The sequence below is a fragment of the Wyeomyia smithii genome, chromosome 3 (assembly GCF_029784165.1).
Source record: "Wyeomyia smithii strain HCP4-BCI-WySm-NY-G18 chromosome 3, ASM2978416v1, whole genome shotgun sequence".
Classification (NCBI taxonomy): Eukaryota; Metazoa; Arthropoda; class Insecta; order Diptera; family Culicidae; genus Wyeomyia; species Wyeomyia smithii.
The window spans coordinates 165005484-165024057 of NC_073696.1; the positions used below are offsets into that span (position 1 = coordinate 165005484).

Consider the following 18574-nt stretch of genomic DNA (forward strand, 5'->3'; position numbering starts at 1 on the left):
GTTCTGCTATGACACTGCTATTGTACTAAAATACAAGGTATTGGCTTGTACTAAACCAAAAATCAGCTGCTACTAGTTGCGACTTACCGAGTAATTCGAGTTTTCGCAACGATTGTTTTCATGTCAATTCATATAAAAAATCGTCAATCAGCAGTGTCCGTATCGATGTTTTTCCTACAATAGGCTTTGCTGAATGCCAGTGTATGCAACACGACCATGAATTTGTTCGGGGGTCTTTCGAAACTGACGTCCAGTAGTATTAAGACCCCTCGGAAATAGTTATTAGTACTAGGAAACAGTTTGTTATTGGGTGAACAGTGTTTTAAACAAAAGTAAGCGTTTAGTATTCATGTTAAATGGTATAAAATTACCCAAGAGGAGCTCTTAGAAAGGGAACATGACCAACTAATCTTTAATTGAACAATGTTCCTATTTGAAACATTTTATCACAAACAATAACATTAAAACTATATTTTATATTCTTTCTCACACATCATAGGTTAACAAAAACTATACAAAGGCTACTACAAACCTTCAATAATTCATTTCAGGATGACTCGAAAGTTCGAATATATCTGAAATTGAAACATATGTAATTAAGTCCCAGTTATAATTCATTACTGAAATTTTGGGTTTATGAATAATGAAAATAATTTTATCTCTTTAACCGTCAGTCCTACAGTTGTAATATGCCCGACAACTTTATGTCAATTGATGATATAAACAACTTCCCCGAAGAAACAAAATGGCTAGAACCTTTTATTCAAAAGATAGATGTCAGCGCCATCTGTAGAACAAAAAATAAAGCTGCTTGAATACATTTTTCAAGAAGATGTTTTTATAGTGAACAACATTGCCGAAGATATGAACACTGTGGAAACAACTTTTAAGGAGCTATGAGGTTTTGTCGCGCCAACAGACCAATCTGCCCCACTGTGATCCGTAATAAAAAAAAGTTGCACCCCGTTTGAGTTGTCAGCGATGAACCGCCGTGTGATATTATTGTTAAGTCCGCGCTTTTGTTTTTGCAACCAAATTTTTTTCTCATGTCTACTCTGAATTGCTAAAACTTTGTAGCTATTTTCACAACGAAAAAATGAAGAAAAAGGATCTTTTTTAAGCAACCAATGAGGAGACTCTTTTTATGTCGACAGAAGATTTCATTTACTTAATAAACATGAGTTGTTAAATATAAAACATGACTGCACGTGTTTTTATAAATATATACCTTTATCTTGGGCAGTTAAGAGAGAAGATGAAAGGGTCTGTTTCAATTTGCCAAATGTCCCAGTGTTTTCAACAGTACTGTGTTGCGGCACATCCTCTGGAGCCACCATCTGTGAAGAAAAAGATAAATGATTAAAACCTAATCGCAATAAAAAAGTTGATTTTAATGCTCGATTATTAAGCCTTTGCTTCAGCGGTAGTTCATAATATTCAGCGGACAAGCCTTGAGTTGGTTTTAAATATTTTCTCTATGTAATACGGGATTTATTTACATATATATATTTCTACGCGCAACTATATTTTCTCTGCTATTACACGATGCGAATTATTTTCAGAAAATAAACTGCGTGTTCAATAAGCTCAAATACACTTTAAAAATGTTTGTTGGTATAATCACCGTTATTCGTTGTGTATCACATTAATTGATATTATTCGGTGAACAACTAATAAAAAAACTTTGATTTTGCTTGACGTTTCGCACTACTGCTACCTTTCAGCCCTATTTATAAGAAGGGTCATCGATTGGATTGTTGCAACTATCGAGGCATCACGTTGCTCAACTCCGCATATAAAGTGCTCTCCCGTATCTTGTTTTTCAGATTGAGACCGTTAACGGAATCCTTTGTTGGCGAATACCTGGCTGGTTTTCGACAGGGGCGTTCCCCGACATATTGAATTTTCACCCTGCGACAGATCCTCGATGAATTCCGGGAGTGCAACTCGCAGACCCACCATCTGTTTGTAGTTTTCAAGGCGGCGTACGATTCAGTGAAAACAAACGAGCTGTGGCCAATAATGTTGGAACACGGTTTCCCGACGAAACTAGTTAAGCTGATTCATATGACGCTGGAGGAATCTAAATCATGCGTGCGGGTAGCTGGCGAGACATCAGCCGCGTTCGTAACGTTAGATGGACTGAAGCCCGGGGATGCGTTCTCTAACTTACTGTTCAACATAGCCCTTGCAGGTGCAGTACGGAGAGCAAACGTGGAAAGAAACGGTACGATCATCACGAAATCTCACATGCTCCTTGGTTTTGCGGATGACATTGTTATCATCGGCATCGATCATAGGGCCGTGGGGGAGGTCTACGTGCCTTTTGCAGCGAGATTGGGACTTGTCATTAACTCTACCAAAACAAAGTACATGGTAGCTGACAGGGAGCGTGGGAGTTCCCGTGGTGTTGGTGGTGAGGTGGAGATATATGGGCCAACAAAGTAAAGTACCGCGTAACATACCACCGGAAATAAGCATCTCAAATTGGTCAATAGTTCTCACTTTATGTTTGCTTTGCTTGTACGACATACATAAAATTCAGAGAATTTAAGCTCGGGAAGCTGAGAGGCCACAAAGTCTTATCAAGAAAATCAGTTAAATTCACCCGATACCACCGATACCGTCTCGTTGAAACACGTAATGATCCTTTTCGTAGAAGTCCCGAAAAGCCACAGCCTTCTCCGACAGCTCAGTCGTATAGAGCGCGGTGTTAATTTTTAAGTTTTTCTCGATAAGCACCTATGGGTGCTACCGACGCCTGGACATGGCCCCCAAAACCATTACCGACGCAACACTCTGAAACCGCGGATGTTAATATGGGACGAAAGAATGCTGGGCGACGTCGACTTTCGCAGCAGATCATTTTGGTCATTGTGCGGCTGTGGTAAGACAAAGAGTTTCTAATCAGGAAACAGGAATCATGAAATGTCCCCGACTGGCATTTGCGGATGACCTGAAGTTATTCCTCAAAATCAATAGCAACAGCGACACTCCATTTCTGCAACAACAGCTAAACGAATTTTTACACTGGTGTGAACTGAATCGCATGTTACTTAATCCTACCAATTGCCAACTAATTACCTTCACGAGGAAAAGCAACCCTCTAAGTTTCCAGTCTAATCTTAACGGTCTTCCATTACAGCGTGTAGACCATGTGAAAGATCTCGGAGATATACTCGATACTAAAATCACCTTTAAGCAACATGTCTCTTTCATCGTCGCAAAAGCTTCCAGGCAGTTGGGACTGATTATTCGAATGACACGCGACTTCAGAAACTGCTTGCACTGCTTGGTTTCTCTCTACATTTCACTGGTTCGGTTCTGTCTGGAATCCTGCTGTCCAGTCTGGGTTCCTCATTACAACAACGCAATTCATCGTATCGAAAGCATCCAGCATCGGTTTATTCGCTCTGCTCTCCGTTTTCTCCCTTAGAGACAGCCTATGCGGAATATTCGTTACGAAGACCGCTGTCAGCTCCTTCATATTGACACACTTCAACTGCGCCGAGAAACAGCGCGCGCCATGGTAGTTTCCGACGCCCTCACCGCTAGGATTGATTGCCCTACAATCCTCCGTCAGATCAATTCAAGCGCACCCCAGAGTATTACGGAGATATAAACTGCTTCACATTTCATTCCGCCGTACCAACTACAGCGCTAACAGTGCCATTAGTGGCCTTCAAAAAGCGTTTAATCGTGTTTCACAAGTGTTCGATTTTTATCTGTCTGCCCGCGTCATTAGGTCTAAATTTGTTTCAATGTTCCGTAGTTTATTGTATTGATGTATTAGTTCATTGATGTTTTAGTAACCACCAGGGCTATTTCTACCTGTTGGTACTATGTAAATAAATAAATAAACATGAACTCCGGACCTGCGAGTTACGAAAATACATAAGTACGACATCGCGGTACTACTTCGCCGTACGCGGTAAACAATCAACAAATGATTGCAAGTCGACACCGCACGCGTTGGTTAGCCTATACGTGAGATTGAAGTTGACACCAATCTTCACAACAATCGAGAGTTGTATTCAAACTTATTAAACACCCTTTATACTACTCATATATAGGACAATTGTAAGGCTAGCGCTACGATTCTATCCGGGAAGCTTCGTAGCCGCAAGGTTACCGCGTCCGCTTTGACAAGTATGTGGTCCTGGGTTCGAATTTTAACATAATCAGGCCATTCTATATCAAAGAACTAAAGCATTTATTCTTCTCTTTGTCTATCTCTCTGTGCTGCGCCGAGTGTCTTACATTTTTAGCATCTAAACGGGTTATTTTATCGACAAGTTTTGAATAATATTGTTGTCCTTCCAAAAAATAGACACTGTAAAACACAGTGTTTTTTGACATTTTTTTTGTTTTACATTTTTGCATGTTTAGTCAACTATTATTGGTAAGCTTACAGTGTGTAGACTTCGTACAAAATAATTTGGATCTTTAAAAAGTAAGTTTTTTGAGATTTTTATAATCATATTTCTGTGTTTTCTACGTAACCATTTTTTTTTGTTTCGCGGTGTTTTTTTCCGGAAGCACAAAATTACTGTTTACAACTTTGCTAAAAACGTTATACCGATTGTTCTAATTAATCTCTGAGAAAAGTGAGTGAGTTTAAACAGTCTTCAAAACACGTTTCTTTGCAAAACTTTTGAACTACTTGTCCAATCCTCATAAAATTACTTTACAAATGGTTAAAAAAACAAGCCACGGTGTCTCTGGTAGCAGAAACTTATCCGAAAAAAATAGTATCGCTTTTATACTCATCATTCGAAAGCTCAAGGTGTCCCCTTCAAAATGCTACTAAAATTGAAATGTTCTATCGGCGGGTCCAGAACAATTTTTTTAGACATTTTGTTTGTAATTGAAAAGCTGGTGGAATGGGAACTATGTATACTTATCAAGGGATTTGGGTGCTGGGGGGCCCGATCAGATAGTGTTGAAACCTTCAAGTTTTGTTTTTTCATATAATGAAACAATATTTGGCATAATCTTAGATTTTTTGAAAAGGGTGAAGTGGGGTAAAAAAGACTCGAAAATTTTGAGTCCAAAAACTGCTGAAAAGACAAAAAAAACTATAACTTTTTGTACGCTTAATCGATTTCTCTGAAAATTGATATGGTAATTCTTTCCTATGAAAATATACAATGTCGATTATTGAAAGTTGCTGTCGAGGTTACATAATTAGATATTTACATTTTTCTTTAAAAACATGGTGATTTTTGGAGGTTTTTTGTCATCAGAACTAGGTCCTACAATTGAACAATACGTTTTATAAATCAACTCAAGAGCTTTTATCAGACGTGTTCAAAAAGTGCACCGTTTAAAAAAATCGATTTTTTCATAACAAGGTTTAGGCCATCATTTGAACCTGTTACACAAGGAGCGCAACTTTATTTTGTACCTACATTTAAAATGCTGGCTATAGCTCTATAACATTCCAGTCTCAAATTGGTTTAAAAAATTGACCTCCAAAAAAATCTCGGGTTCGGGTTTCCCAAAAATTAAATTTTCGGGTTCCACTTTGATCGGAAAAAAAGTTTCGGGTTCGGGTTTCGACAAAAAAACAAAATTCGGCTACTGGTTTGAAAAAAGCCAAACCTGACCATCTCTAGTAGCCAGTACTTCAAACATTCTTAATGGTACAATGGTTAGTTTGGGATTGTATTCTATCCCTACGACAACTGACTGTAACAAACGATGTAAATCTATCCTGGGTGCCTGGTCACTGTGGTATAGAAGAAAATGAAAAAGCCGATCTCTTAGCAAGAATTGGTTCTTCAACTGCATTCGTCGGACCGGAGCCATTCTGTGGGGTTTCTACATCCTGCCTGAAATCAGAGCTCAGAGGCTGGGAAGCAATGATGATTGGTGCCAACTGGAGGGCTACCTCCAATTCAAGACAATCTAAACTATTCATTACACCTTGTAATAGAATCACCCGCAACCTCCTCAGTACAAATAAAGCTGATCTGAGTACGTTGACTGGCCTACTGACTGGACACTGTCCGAGTAGGTATCACCTTAAAAAAATAGGTAAACTGACATATGTCGCTTCTGTAATCTTGAAGTTGAAACTTCGGAACACCTACTGTGCCAATGCGGCGCATTATTTCAGCAAAAACTGCGTATTTTTGGAAAAGGTGTCCTTACTCCTAACGAGGTATGGAATGCTGAACTAACAAAGGTAATGAACTTTATCAAAGAGGGCATTCCTTCTTGGGGGGAAATGCAAAGTCCTAGGGCGACCGTCACTGATAACCATAGTGATGGTACGAACTGACAGCGCATATATAATAACGCGGAGTATACCACAATATATCTAACTAATGGTAGCAGTGGTCATAAGCTTCTACAAGGGAAGAAAATGGTACAATGAGCATACCGAATAGCAGAAAAATCGATGCATTCTACTCAAAATTACAGTAACATTATGATTTCAGCAGCACCTGGACATTAGAGTTTAAAATGCCATTTTACCAGGTCCGGATTTAAGTGGCATTGTCCCCCAATGCCCCGGGCCTTTTGACACGAGGGGCCCCCTGGTTCTAGACCAGACGTGAATACAGGTTGGAGACCTTTTATTTTTGTTTTGCTCGTCACCTGCCAGCGAAGCGTTAAATCATTTCAACTAATTCTTTTTGAGAAAAGAGGTCCCACGCAAATTTGTGTCCTGGGCCCCCAACACCTGAATCCCGCTCTGCATTTCACCCCACTAACTCCTTTCCCAAAAAACTTATATGTACAAATTATTTCATGGATGAACAAACCCTGGAAATTTGGGGGACATCGATACAACGGGGTTGCACTCCTGACACAATGGGTTTAAATAATGATTTAAAACATGTATGAATGATGAAATTTTCTCGGTGGTTACTAAAACGACGCATTTTTTAATAACATCAAATGAAAGCTCTTGAGTTGCTCTATAAAACGTATAGGTCCAGTTTTGTTGACAAGCAAAAAAGAGCTGTAATAATCACCATTTTTTGAAGAAAAATGCAAATATCCTATAATGAAACCACGAAAACCGGCATTTTATATTTTTTTTTATAGGAAAGAATTTCGATTTTTGAATAAATCAATCATCAATCAAAATCAACGTAATCAAAGTCACAAAATTTTATTTGTTTTCTTTGGAGCTGTTTTTCGGCTCCGAATTTTCAAGGGTCTTTTTTACCCCACTTAATCCTTTTAAAAGAATCTGATGTTATGTAAAGCTTTGTTTTGTTATATAAATAAAAAACAATCCTGAATATTTCAGTACGATCAGAGAACCCTGATAACTTATTATATTTCTGAAACATATTATTTATTTCCATTTCACTAGTTTTTCAATTACAAATATATGTTCGAAAACAAATTGTTCTAAACCCCTCGATAGAACATTTCAATTTTGGTAGGATATAAAAGGGGACAGCTCAAGCTTTTGAATGACGAGTATTAGAACGATACTAATTCTTTTTGGATAAGTTCTTCAACCAGAGACACCGTGCAAGCCCGTTCTTTTGATATCAATTTTGTTCAAATCTTTTGTGTAGTTTCTGAGATTATGAAGTTTTGTGATTTTCACAGTTTGATACATAACCTCGAAACTAAAAATCCGATTACAATAAAATTCAATAGGGTCTTATGGGACAACTAGACCTTTCATTTGCAATTAATTCCATGGAAATTGGTCCAGCCATCTCTGAGAAAATAACTACGTGAGGTTGGAGAGCGTTACATACATACACACACAGAAAATGCTCAGCTCGTTAAACTAAGTCCATTGATATACGACAGCGGTTCCCAACCTTTTGTTGTTCGCGTACCCCTTGGCGATATTTTTCATATCGGTTGTATCCCTTGGCTTGGAATGTTTTCGCAGAGTGGGAGAGAGTAGTGGTAGATCATGTTGTGGTAATCTTGTTTAGGTTTCAAATTGAATTATGGTTTGTTTGATTGCTACAGTCATGTTTTAAGAACTAGATTGAAAAACAAATGAAGTATTTTAGAGAAAAATTGCTTTGTCCGACATTACTGATTTTTTTAGCGTACCCCCTGAAGGCTTTCGAGTTACCCTCAGGGGTACGCGTACCCCAGGTTGAGAACCGCTGATATACGAGATTCGACCCTTTGGAGCACTTTTATACCTTTGGTTTTTTCAGTGATGGCTATACCTTACTAGGAGAAAGGTAAAAAGGCTTTTTGCCTTTCTCCTAGAAAGGTATAGCAATCACTTGCAATAATGAAAGTTTAAAAGTGCTCCAAAGGGTCGAATGGCATATAACACTCGACTCAGCTCGACGAGCCGAGCATTTTCTGTGTGTGTGTGTGTGTGTGTATGTGTGTGTGTGTGTGTGTTTGTGTGTGTGTTTGAGTGTGTGTGTGTGTATGTGTGTGAGTGTATGTGTGTGAGTGTATGTGTGAGTGTGTGTGTGTGTGTGTGTGTGTGTGTGTGTGTGTGTGTGTGTGTGTGTGTGGGTGTGGGTGTGAGTGTGCAGATTTTCATTCTCACTCACTTTTCTCATAGATGGCTGAACCGATTTTCATCGGATTTCTAGTTTAGAGGTTTGTCATATATTCAAGATCATATATTCAATATTCAAGAACCTTTTCAACATTCTTTCCACAAATCCCTAATAACTTTTCCCAAGATCATAAATTAGTAACAAAATCCAAAAGAACCTTTTTCTCTCTGGTTCCCAAGAAAAACCAAAGCAAAGTCTTACTTTGTTTCCCACATGCAAGCCGTCCAAATAAATTAATTACCAAACCACTCAAGATTTCCCACAAGTCCCAAAACGATTAACCAATCCTTAACATTCCCACAAGTTAGACGAACATGTCCAACAGTTGAAACTGGGTCATGTTTGTTCCCGTCAATAAATTATTCCGAACTTCATAAGTTGCATAACCAAGCCAATGCACTTGTCCCAGTGCATAAACCCGGCTAATGTTTTTCTTCCCAGGCCACAGTGCGAGAGTCAAATTACATTGCCTCACACTGTGTCTGGACCTATCCCAAGCCTAGCGCGACGAGCGCACATGGCTAAGCGTACATGGCTAAAGTAGTAAACAAATACCACAAGCGTGTGTGTTTGTATATTATATATTTTGTTTACCAATCGTGTCGGTGGCATCAAGCTAGCCCGCGATTGGATGAAAGTTATTTGAGTGGTATGTTTTCCCCCACTTTCGAAGTACTTAAATTAAGCAGCGAAAAATTAGTTGTAATGAACCAATCTATGAACTGAAAAAGAGAAATAAATTGATTTTAATTTGAAACATCAAACTGAGTAGTTTTTTTTTATTAACTCGTTTATTTGACACGGCACAATACCTCTAGGTTTACGGTGCCAGATACAAAAAATAAAATAAAAAACGCTACTGCTGCTGTATATTATTATTTGTTGCATTTGGTTTTCTTGTTGTTGGGCCATTTCGGTTTTTACTGCGCGTCGTGGTCCTTTTCCGGGGAGGTGAACCAATATTCTTGCCTGCCTCCGGGTCAGAGCAAATCATGTCGTTCTCGCTGGCTGACATCTCGCTATCGCTTCCATTCGAGGTTTTGTACTTTCGGAGTCTTCGTTTTATCTCTTTAAACTCGATGGCATCAGTATCAGGTAAGTTGTCCTTAGTTTGCGCTGATGTATCTTGGACCGATGTTTTTTCCGTTACTGTTTTAGTTGTTGGCAGTTTCGCATTTGGATTTTGTGTTGTTGTCTTCGTTGTTTCCGTTGATGGTAATTTCTTTGATGACTGTTTACTTCTTTTTTCGTCGTTGGCTGTCGAGGATGACGAACTGTATTGTACCGCTTTGTTGCAGGGGTTTCCCGGATGAGCTTCTAAGCCACACCATTGGCAAGTTGCGCGTTGGTTTTTGTAGGTAACCAAACTTTGTTCGGAGTAGGTTCGACCGGCAAATGTGACAAAACTCGGTATTGGTTTGGTTAAACGCATACGCACAATACGTACGCCATTGTAAACTCCCGGAAAGAAGTTTTTCCACGTGTCGTGTCTAATAGACAACACTTCTCCATACTCGCCTATCACACGTTCTATTGACCTCGGACTAAACGCCCTTGGAAGGTCATGGATGCGTACATCAATAGCATTGTCTTCCATATACACCGGAATCAAATAGTTTAACTGCTCATTCCGAATACGATGTTTCATGTTATTTTCGTTTATAAATTTTTCAGCGGCATCGAGTAGCTTGAATGTTATCAGCACACAATTGCGCACATGATGCATTTGTATACTATCCACTTCATCGATATTGATTCTCATTTCACTTTTGATTATTTTTTCGACTTCACGTATCGGGGGGCGCGGGACACAGGATGCAAAGTCAATCACGGCTGTGTTAACACGCATCACACAAGGTCCACCTTCAGAGTTAGCCTTTCGCAGCTGCGCTGCAATGGTATTGCCTTCCATTTCTTCGCACAATCAAAAAGAAAGCCAATGTAGCAGAACTAAACAAAAGAACGGCAGCGCGCAGATCACTTGTTTGTGGAGACAGAGTTTTGTACGTGCTGTTCGGAAGAAGCGACAGTGTATGTTTATTTCAGGTTATGTATACCACATATTGTTCGTGTAAGTGAAGGGTTGTTCCGTCGCTGCTGTGAATTAAATGCGTATCTACCAGTGATAACTGACCCGCACCCTGTTGCAACTGACCCTACCGTGTAACCTGTGGAACACGCTAACTCACGGTTATACCACTGGCCGCTTTGACGACTAGTTTAGTTAAATATTCGGTGAAAATAATTTGCTAATTGCTGATCGAAGAAAGCTTCTTTTGTTAACGCGCAAAGTAGCTCCCGCACCAAGCCGTTTTTGGCTGCGGTGAGTAACAAGAGCAACACAATGATCTCTGTTGCCTGCAATGTGTGCACGAAAAGTATCGGTACTGAGAGTGATAGAGTATATTGTTTTGGTGGTTGTGAGCAAATACTACATCCCCGATGTGCGGATTTGACTGTGGCTGCTGCTACTGCTCTCCGAGAAAATACCTCACTGCAGTATAATTGCTTCGGATGCAGGAAGAAACAAACTACTCTGAATGACATTCAGAAGCAATACGCTCAGCTGATGAATAAAGTTGATAATTTGTGCGATCTTGTAAACAAACATGAAACGATGCTGGCTGGTTTATCCACTACTGATTTGAAAAAGATTGAAACTACCTTGCTGCCAAAAATTTTATCTGAGATTCAAAGTAAGTTTAAAAGTATCTGCCCAACAAACAATGCTTGTTATGATGAGGTTACACAATGTTGTTCTTACGCGGATGTTGCACGCAACTCGGCAAGCTCGGCGAGCTCGTCAATAAGTAAAGCGAAAGACACTGGGACTGATCGTGCACGGGTTGTAAATAACTTAAACACTATCACTGTTACCGCTCCAGAACCGGGCGGTTTGTTGCGCTCAGGTAAACGACGCTTAGCAAACACTCGTACAACCACTGCTACACCTAAAACTTCTGAGACCCTGCAAACATTCAGCACTCCCGTTAGCCAACTGAAAAAATCTAATACGATCACTTATATTGAGCAAACCGTACTGTTTAAGCCAATATCAAATCAACCATCGGAAAAGACAAAAAGCGATATTTGCGCTTGGTTCGACCCAATCGTTTTTGCGGTAAAGGAAGAGCAGCTTATGTCGTTTTCGTTTTCGCGGTGTAGCCACACTTTTTCCGTGCTATACATAATAAAATGCAAATAAAACATTCTCAGTGTCATTGCATTGGTATGCGTAATAATGGGATAGCTATCAATTCGTTTTGTTTTGGTCATTATCGCATTCGTCATTTTGTCTCGTTTCCATTTCATATGTCCATCTCGCAAATGTGCTGAGAAAAAATTTACCTGACACTTTACCACGTGGAGCGAAAACCAAAACAAACCAGTTTTGACCAGTGCTGATAAAAGTCATTTTCCCCAGTTAAATTCTTCGAAAATTACAGCCAATTATTTTCAATTTTCACTTCCAATGATCGCAGCACTCTTTCAGATACACTAGATTTTCGTCCTAGTAACGTGCTGTTATACTCAGATGAAATAGATCGCGCGCATCGTTCACGGTTACGGAATAAAATTTGACGACAATTATAACCAAATGATCTTCACTTCAAAGCGAGAAAGAGAAACAAACAGTCCACTCAACCATAATGAACCTCACCGAAACACTTTTTCACTGACACTGACCGATGCCTTGACAATCTTCGTTAACTGATAAACTGATTTTATTGTCTTACTTCCATCGCATGAAATATAATGAGGTGTTTTGACAGTTCACTTCCATGCAAAAAGCGGGAAGGGAGAACTCTGAAAGGATTGTGAAAAAATAACGTTTATGGATGCTTTTTTTCACTTCCACTCATCCACTCAAGAGTGTCATCAAATATCAACCCTGGTTTTGACACATACGTGTGAATGTGTTGGTAACTTCCTACAGTACACTCTGCTTTTTTTCGGGTGTCGTCAGCGACAGAAAAAGTGTAGGGAGAGACAGAAAAAGGGTAGTCCGAAAAGTCAAATGAAACATTTTCGGTGTCAAAAGTGTCGTTTGAGTGTAGCTACACCGCGAAAACGAAAACGACATTAGGCAGCTCGGCGAAGTTGCGGTAAGATGCGGATAAAAGAGCTGGCTCTAAACTTTTTTAAAACAGCCCCAAAAGCGTTATCTGACAAAAAAATATAGAAATACAAAAACCGCTGAAGCCTAGGATTAAAATTGTTGGCTTCTCAGAAAATATGGATAAAAAATGAAAAACGAACGTTCAACCAGATGTCGGCTGTCATCGAGACAGATGCCCGCGGTTTCAATATCCTGATGAAGCTTCAGCGTTGACACGCTTGGCTGGGAAAGATGTAGAATACTTGATGTGACCGATGCTCTCCGTTGCTTCAACTGTTCAGAGTTTCGACACAAGGCAGAAGTTTGTACGAAACCTGTCTGCTATCCGAAATGTGCTGGCAATCACAAGGCAGTAGATTGCGATGCTGACTTCGAAAAGTGTATCAACTGCCAAATAGAAAATGAGAAACGTGCCGGTATTACCGATGAACTGCGAGATGTTGCACATGCTGCTTGGAGCTACGACTGTCCAATGTACCAGAAACGCCTGGCCAAAGCGAAACAAAGGATCGACTTTTCGAGCTAGCAATCATCCTCGTTCCTCACTGACAGCGCAAGGTTCAGATCATCTTCGACGAGGGATATTATTACCAAGCTCGACGACCCGGCTGGTCCAGGTAAATTATTGACCAGTATATGTCCACCCGAAGCAAAAAAAGATACTGCACCCGTTCTCAGTGAAGCTCAACCATTCCAGCCTTCCTTGGACGACTTTCAACCCATCGACGAAGATAGATTATTTTTTCGTCGCAGTATCGGACCAGGAATACGACGTGATCATTCTTACAGAAACATGGCTAAACGGCACTATCAACTCTGTTCAACTTTTCGGGCAAGATTACACTGTGTACCGCAAAGATCGAAACCCGGACGCTACGGGAAAAAGCCGAGGGGGAGGAGGACTCATAGCATTAAAAAACACATTCAGTTCTTCACTATGCGCGAATTCGGTTGGCTTCGACTCTGAGCAACTTTGGGTGAGCGTTGAATGTGACAGTCAATCAATCTGCTTCGGTGTCATTTACATACCTCCGGACCAATCCAGAAACATTTCAATCATAGAGAATATTATTACCTGTATCTCTGATGTTGTAACGTCGAATGACTCTCGCTGTGCCCATCTTTTGTTTGGCGATTTCAACTTGCCCGATCTATGTTGGCGTAATACAAGTACAGGCTATGCTTACCCTGAACCCTCTGAATCAACTTCCGCTAGCGTTGCATTCATTGATGGTATATCCTTGCTTAATCTAAAACAATCAAACGTAACGAGGAACAGCTTAAACCGTACTCATGACTTGCTGTTTGTAAATGAAGACTTATTACCGATGTGTACTCTCGTTGAAACGAATGATGCTTTAGTGCCAATTGATCCATTGCACACCCAATTCTCGCTACTTTGAAATGTCAGGCCAGAATAATTTTTAAAGACGTTGCCGATCACAGACAGCTGAGTTTTTCGAAGGCTGACTATGCGCAGCTGAACGAGGCACTTTTGACCATCGATTGGGCACCGCTGTACAATGCGCATAGCATCGATGAAGCAGTTCAGTGTTTCACTAACTCTCTCACGCAGCTTTTTTCCGAGTTCGTACCTGTTTGCTACCCTCGGCCAAAACCGCCTTGGTCTAACAACTACCTCCGATTCTTAAAACGAACACGCACACGCGTTTCTGATGAAACGGAAATTAGCGAGGAACAAATCGATTTGGCCATAAAGAACGTACCAGCAGGAGCTTTGAGTATGAACATCGGTGAATTCACGGACGAGGATGTCCTAAATGGCATCAGTAAGCTTAAATTATCCACTTAACCAGGGCCGTATGGAATTCCTGCAGTAGTTCTAATTTAATGCGCCAGAGCCATCTGCGGTCCGCTAAAAAATATTTTTAACAAGTCGCTTTCGTTAGTGGTATCCCCGAAAAGGTGGAAGAAATCTGTCTTGTTTCCAGCGTTTAAGAAGGGTGACAAGCGGAATGTATCGAATTATCGCGGTGTGACTTCGCTAAGTGCAGGATCCAAACTGTTTGAGATCCTAGTAAGCAATGAACTGTTTCGCGCAGCAAAACCGTACATATCGCAAGATCAACATGGCTTTCTCCCGGGAAGATCAACAGCAACGAACTTGGTGCAATTTACCTCTTTTTGTCTCAAATCCATGGAACAGGGAGCTCAGATCGACACAATTTACACTGATCTGAAATCAGCATTCGACATAGTGAATCACCGAATTCTTTTGGCAAAAATGGATCGTCTAGGTGTGGCAGCAAATGTGGTTCGATGGATGGAGTCATGTTTGACCAACCGACAACTAAACGTCAAGCTTGGAACTACCGAATCTGACTCGTTCAGTAACTATTCTGGTGTTCCCCAAGGCAGTAACTTGGGGCCATTATTATTCTCCATATTTTTCAACGATGTTTGCTTCGCTGTACCAGAGGGGTGCAGGTTAGCGTGCGCAGACGATTTTAAAATGTATTGGCTAGTGAAGACACCGGATGACTGCAAAATACTGCAGCAAACTATCGACATCTTCGCAAACTGGTGTGAGAGGAACCGGCTGACCATGAGCGTGAATAAGTGCATAGTTATCTCGTTCACTAGAAGGAAAACAATGATTCACTGGAACTATAACATTGGAACGGAGATACTGGAAAGAATTAGCGTTGTGAAGGACCTTGGTGTCCTGTTGGACTCCGAGTTGAATTTTCGCGATCATCTCGCTTATACCATCAGCAAAGCCAACAGAAATTTGGGATTTTTGTTTCGACTATACAGTGAATTCCGTGACCCCTATTGTCTACGCTCACTGTTTTTTAGCTTAGTGCGGTCTATACTGGAATCAGCAGCCGTTGTACGGAGTCCCTCTCACAACGTCTGGGTTAACAGAATAGAAAAAATCCAAGCGAAGTTTGTAAGGTTTGCCTTAAGATTTCTTCCCTGGCAAAACCCCGACGAACTTCCATCCTACGAGGGCCGATGTCGCTTGTTGGGTATGGACACGCTTCAGAAGAGACGAAAGGTCATGAGAACTGTGTTTCTGGCTAAGGTGGTTGTAGGGGACATGAATGCGCCCTGGATTCTCGCTCAGGTCGACTTGAACATCATCCCACGACCACTACGACAACGAAGCTTCCTCCGGCTTCAACGCCATCGGACAGACTATGCGCACCATGAACCGATAAGATGTATGTGTTTACTGTTTAATCTGTGTTACCATTTGTTTGATTTCAATATTAGTATTAGAGTATTTTACAATCGTGTGACTAATTATAATTTTTAATCGTTCTTAGCAATTAAGTGTTCATGTAGACAATAATGTCCGATTAATGTAAATAAACAAATAAATAAATAAAATAAATAAATAACGATCAAAATGTAAAAGTCATGAAACATCATTATCTCGAAAACTACACAGCCGATTTGAACAAGCTTGGTTTCAAATGAACGGGCTACCTGAAATACCCTTAAGTTTTGAATTTTATAAAGATTGAAATTGTGGTTCAAAAGTTATGTAAAGAAACGTGTTTGAAGACTGTTTAATCTCACTCGAGTTTCTCAGAGATGGCTGGACCGATTTTCATAAAATTAGTGTCAAATGGAAGGTCGTGTTGCCCCATAAGACCCTATTTTCTTTTTTGCAAACGGACTATTACTTTGCCTGTTATGTTAAAAAATGTGAAGTCCAGTTATGAAAAGGAACATATTCCGAAGACTACTTGAACTCACTTACTTTTCTCAGAGATGGCTGACCCGATTTCTACAAAATTAGTGTCAACTAACAGGTCTAGCTGCCTCATAACACCCAATTGAATTTTACTGTAATCGTAAAGAAAAGAACTTCAAACACTATTTAAAACTATATCTGTTTTGATCGATATATGAGGTCTCAACATAATTCAAATGTAGTACCGTACTATTTGAACGTTCCAAATTCATTGATGCCTTGCGATGTGTTTAAAGTCTGCAAATGCACGACGAATCGGCCATAGCATATGATCAAAGTCAAATAACAAATCGTTTGAAATGATTAGTTTTATCGAAATGACAACATCCTCGACTTTTGACTTCTGTACATCGCCTTAATTCTGAATATATTCATATTGGGTGGTATTCGGTCATTTTCAGCAGATTTTCTGGCATCAATCTGATACCGGAAATACTCATATTGGGAGGTATTTAGTTATTTTGGTTGTTTTCCAGACACTAAAAGTGGTCGTCTTTAAATTTAAAATGGTGTCCAGGGTCAATGTTTGGTTTCTATGCATCATCTCGATTACGGAAATATCCATATTGAGTATTATTCGGTCATTTTCGACTGTTTCCTAGATGTTGCCATTTAGCAATTCAAAATGGTTCCTTAGGTCAAATGTTAGCTCATTGCATTGCATTTGGTTATTTTAGGCTGTTTTTCACAAGCCGGAAGTCGCCATCTTGGATTTTAAAATGCGTCATTATGGTTGAAGAAACACCCACATTGGGTGTTATTCGATCATTTTCGCTGTTTCCCAGGAACCGGAAGTCGCCAACCTAAAATTTAAAATTGGGTCTGTGGTCGATTTCAGCTGCTGTGTATCGTTCTAGATCCGGAGATACTCATGTGACACGGAAATTGGCCATTTTTGGCTGTTTTCCAAAAACCAGAAGTTGCCATCCTACAATTCATAATGGTGTCTGAGGTCAATTTTTAGCTTCTTGCAACATTCTGGCCTTGGAGATACTCATATCGGGTGGTATTTGGTCACTTTCTGTCATCTGGGCGTATTTCTGGTTCCGAAATCATTCATATTGAATTGATATTTGGTCATTGCCTGCTGTTTGCCATACACTGTTTGTGTCTGTGATCAATTTTTAGCTTCTGTACTTTTTTTTTGGTTCCAGAGATACTCATATTTAATGGGAATCGTTCATCTCAGGCTATTTGCAGAAACCGGAAGTTGTCAACTTACAATTCAAAATGTTGTCTGAGGTCGATTTGTGGCTCCAGTGCATCATTACGATTCCGGAAATACCCATATTGGGTGGTATTCGGTCGTTTACCGCTGTTTTTCCGAAACCGGAAGTCGCCATTCTGGATTTCATAATGGCATTTGGAGACAATTTCTGGATTTTGAACGTCATACTGGTTAGGGAAACTCTCATATTAGGTGGTATTTGGTCATTTTCAGCTGTTTTTCAGAAACCGGAAGTCGCCATCTTAGAATTCAATATGGTATGTGTGGTCGATTTTAGCTCCTGTGTATCATTCTAGATCCGGATATTATTATACTGGGTAAAAATCAGCCATTATGGCTGTTGTCCAGGAACCGGAAGTTGCCATCTTACAACCCGAAATGTTGCCTGAGGTCGATTATGGAACACATTTGTTACCACTAAAAGCATTCACCTGCCAAATATGGTTCCATTTAGTTGATTAGTTCGAGAGATGTGCAGAAATTTGTGCAGAAACATGTGCTATCAGAAAAGGGAGGGGCATCGAACCATTATGGACATATTTGTTAACTCTAAAAAGATTTACATACCAAATTTGGTTGCATTTTCTTTATTGGTTCTTTAGCTATGCAAAATTTGTGTTTCATTTGCATGGGACCCCTCCCTTATAGAAGAGGGAGGGGTGTCAAACCATTATGCACATATTTTTTACCTCTAAAAACATTCAACTGCCAAATTTGGTTCCATTTAGTTGATTAGTTCTCGAGATGTGCAGAAATTTTTGTTTCATTTATATGGAACCCCTTCCTTCCAGAAAAGGGAGGGGCGTCCAAATATTATGGCCATAATTGTTACTCCTGAAAACATCCACATGCCAAATTCGGTTTTATTTGCTTGGTTTGTTCTTGACTTGTGCAGAAATTTTTGTTTCATTTTCCCTTCTAGAAGAGGGAGAGGTCTCAAACTATTACACAGTGCAACAATTTTTTTGCCTTGGCTCCTATGT

At 40.0% G+C, this 18574-nt stretch overlaps 1 protein-coding gene across 1 annotated transcript in view; it reads right to left on the minus strand.

Moving 5' to 3' along the window:
- The window catches only part of LOC129730682 (uncharacterized), an 87898-nt gene that overhangs the window by 62069 nt on the left and 7255 nt on the right, over positions 1 to 18574 (minus strand). Inside the window, exon 3 of the mRNA XM_055690214.1 lies at positions 1229 to 1337. Within this exon, the coding sequence (XP_055546189.1) occupies positions 1229 to 1337 (109 nt within the window). The remainder of the gene's footprint in view (positions 1 to 1228; positions 1338 to 18574) is intronic.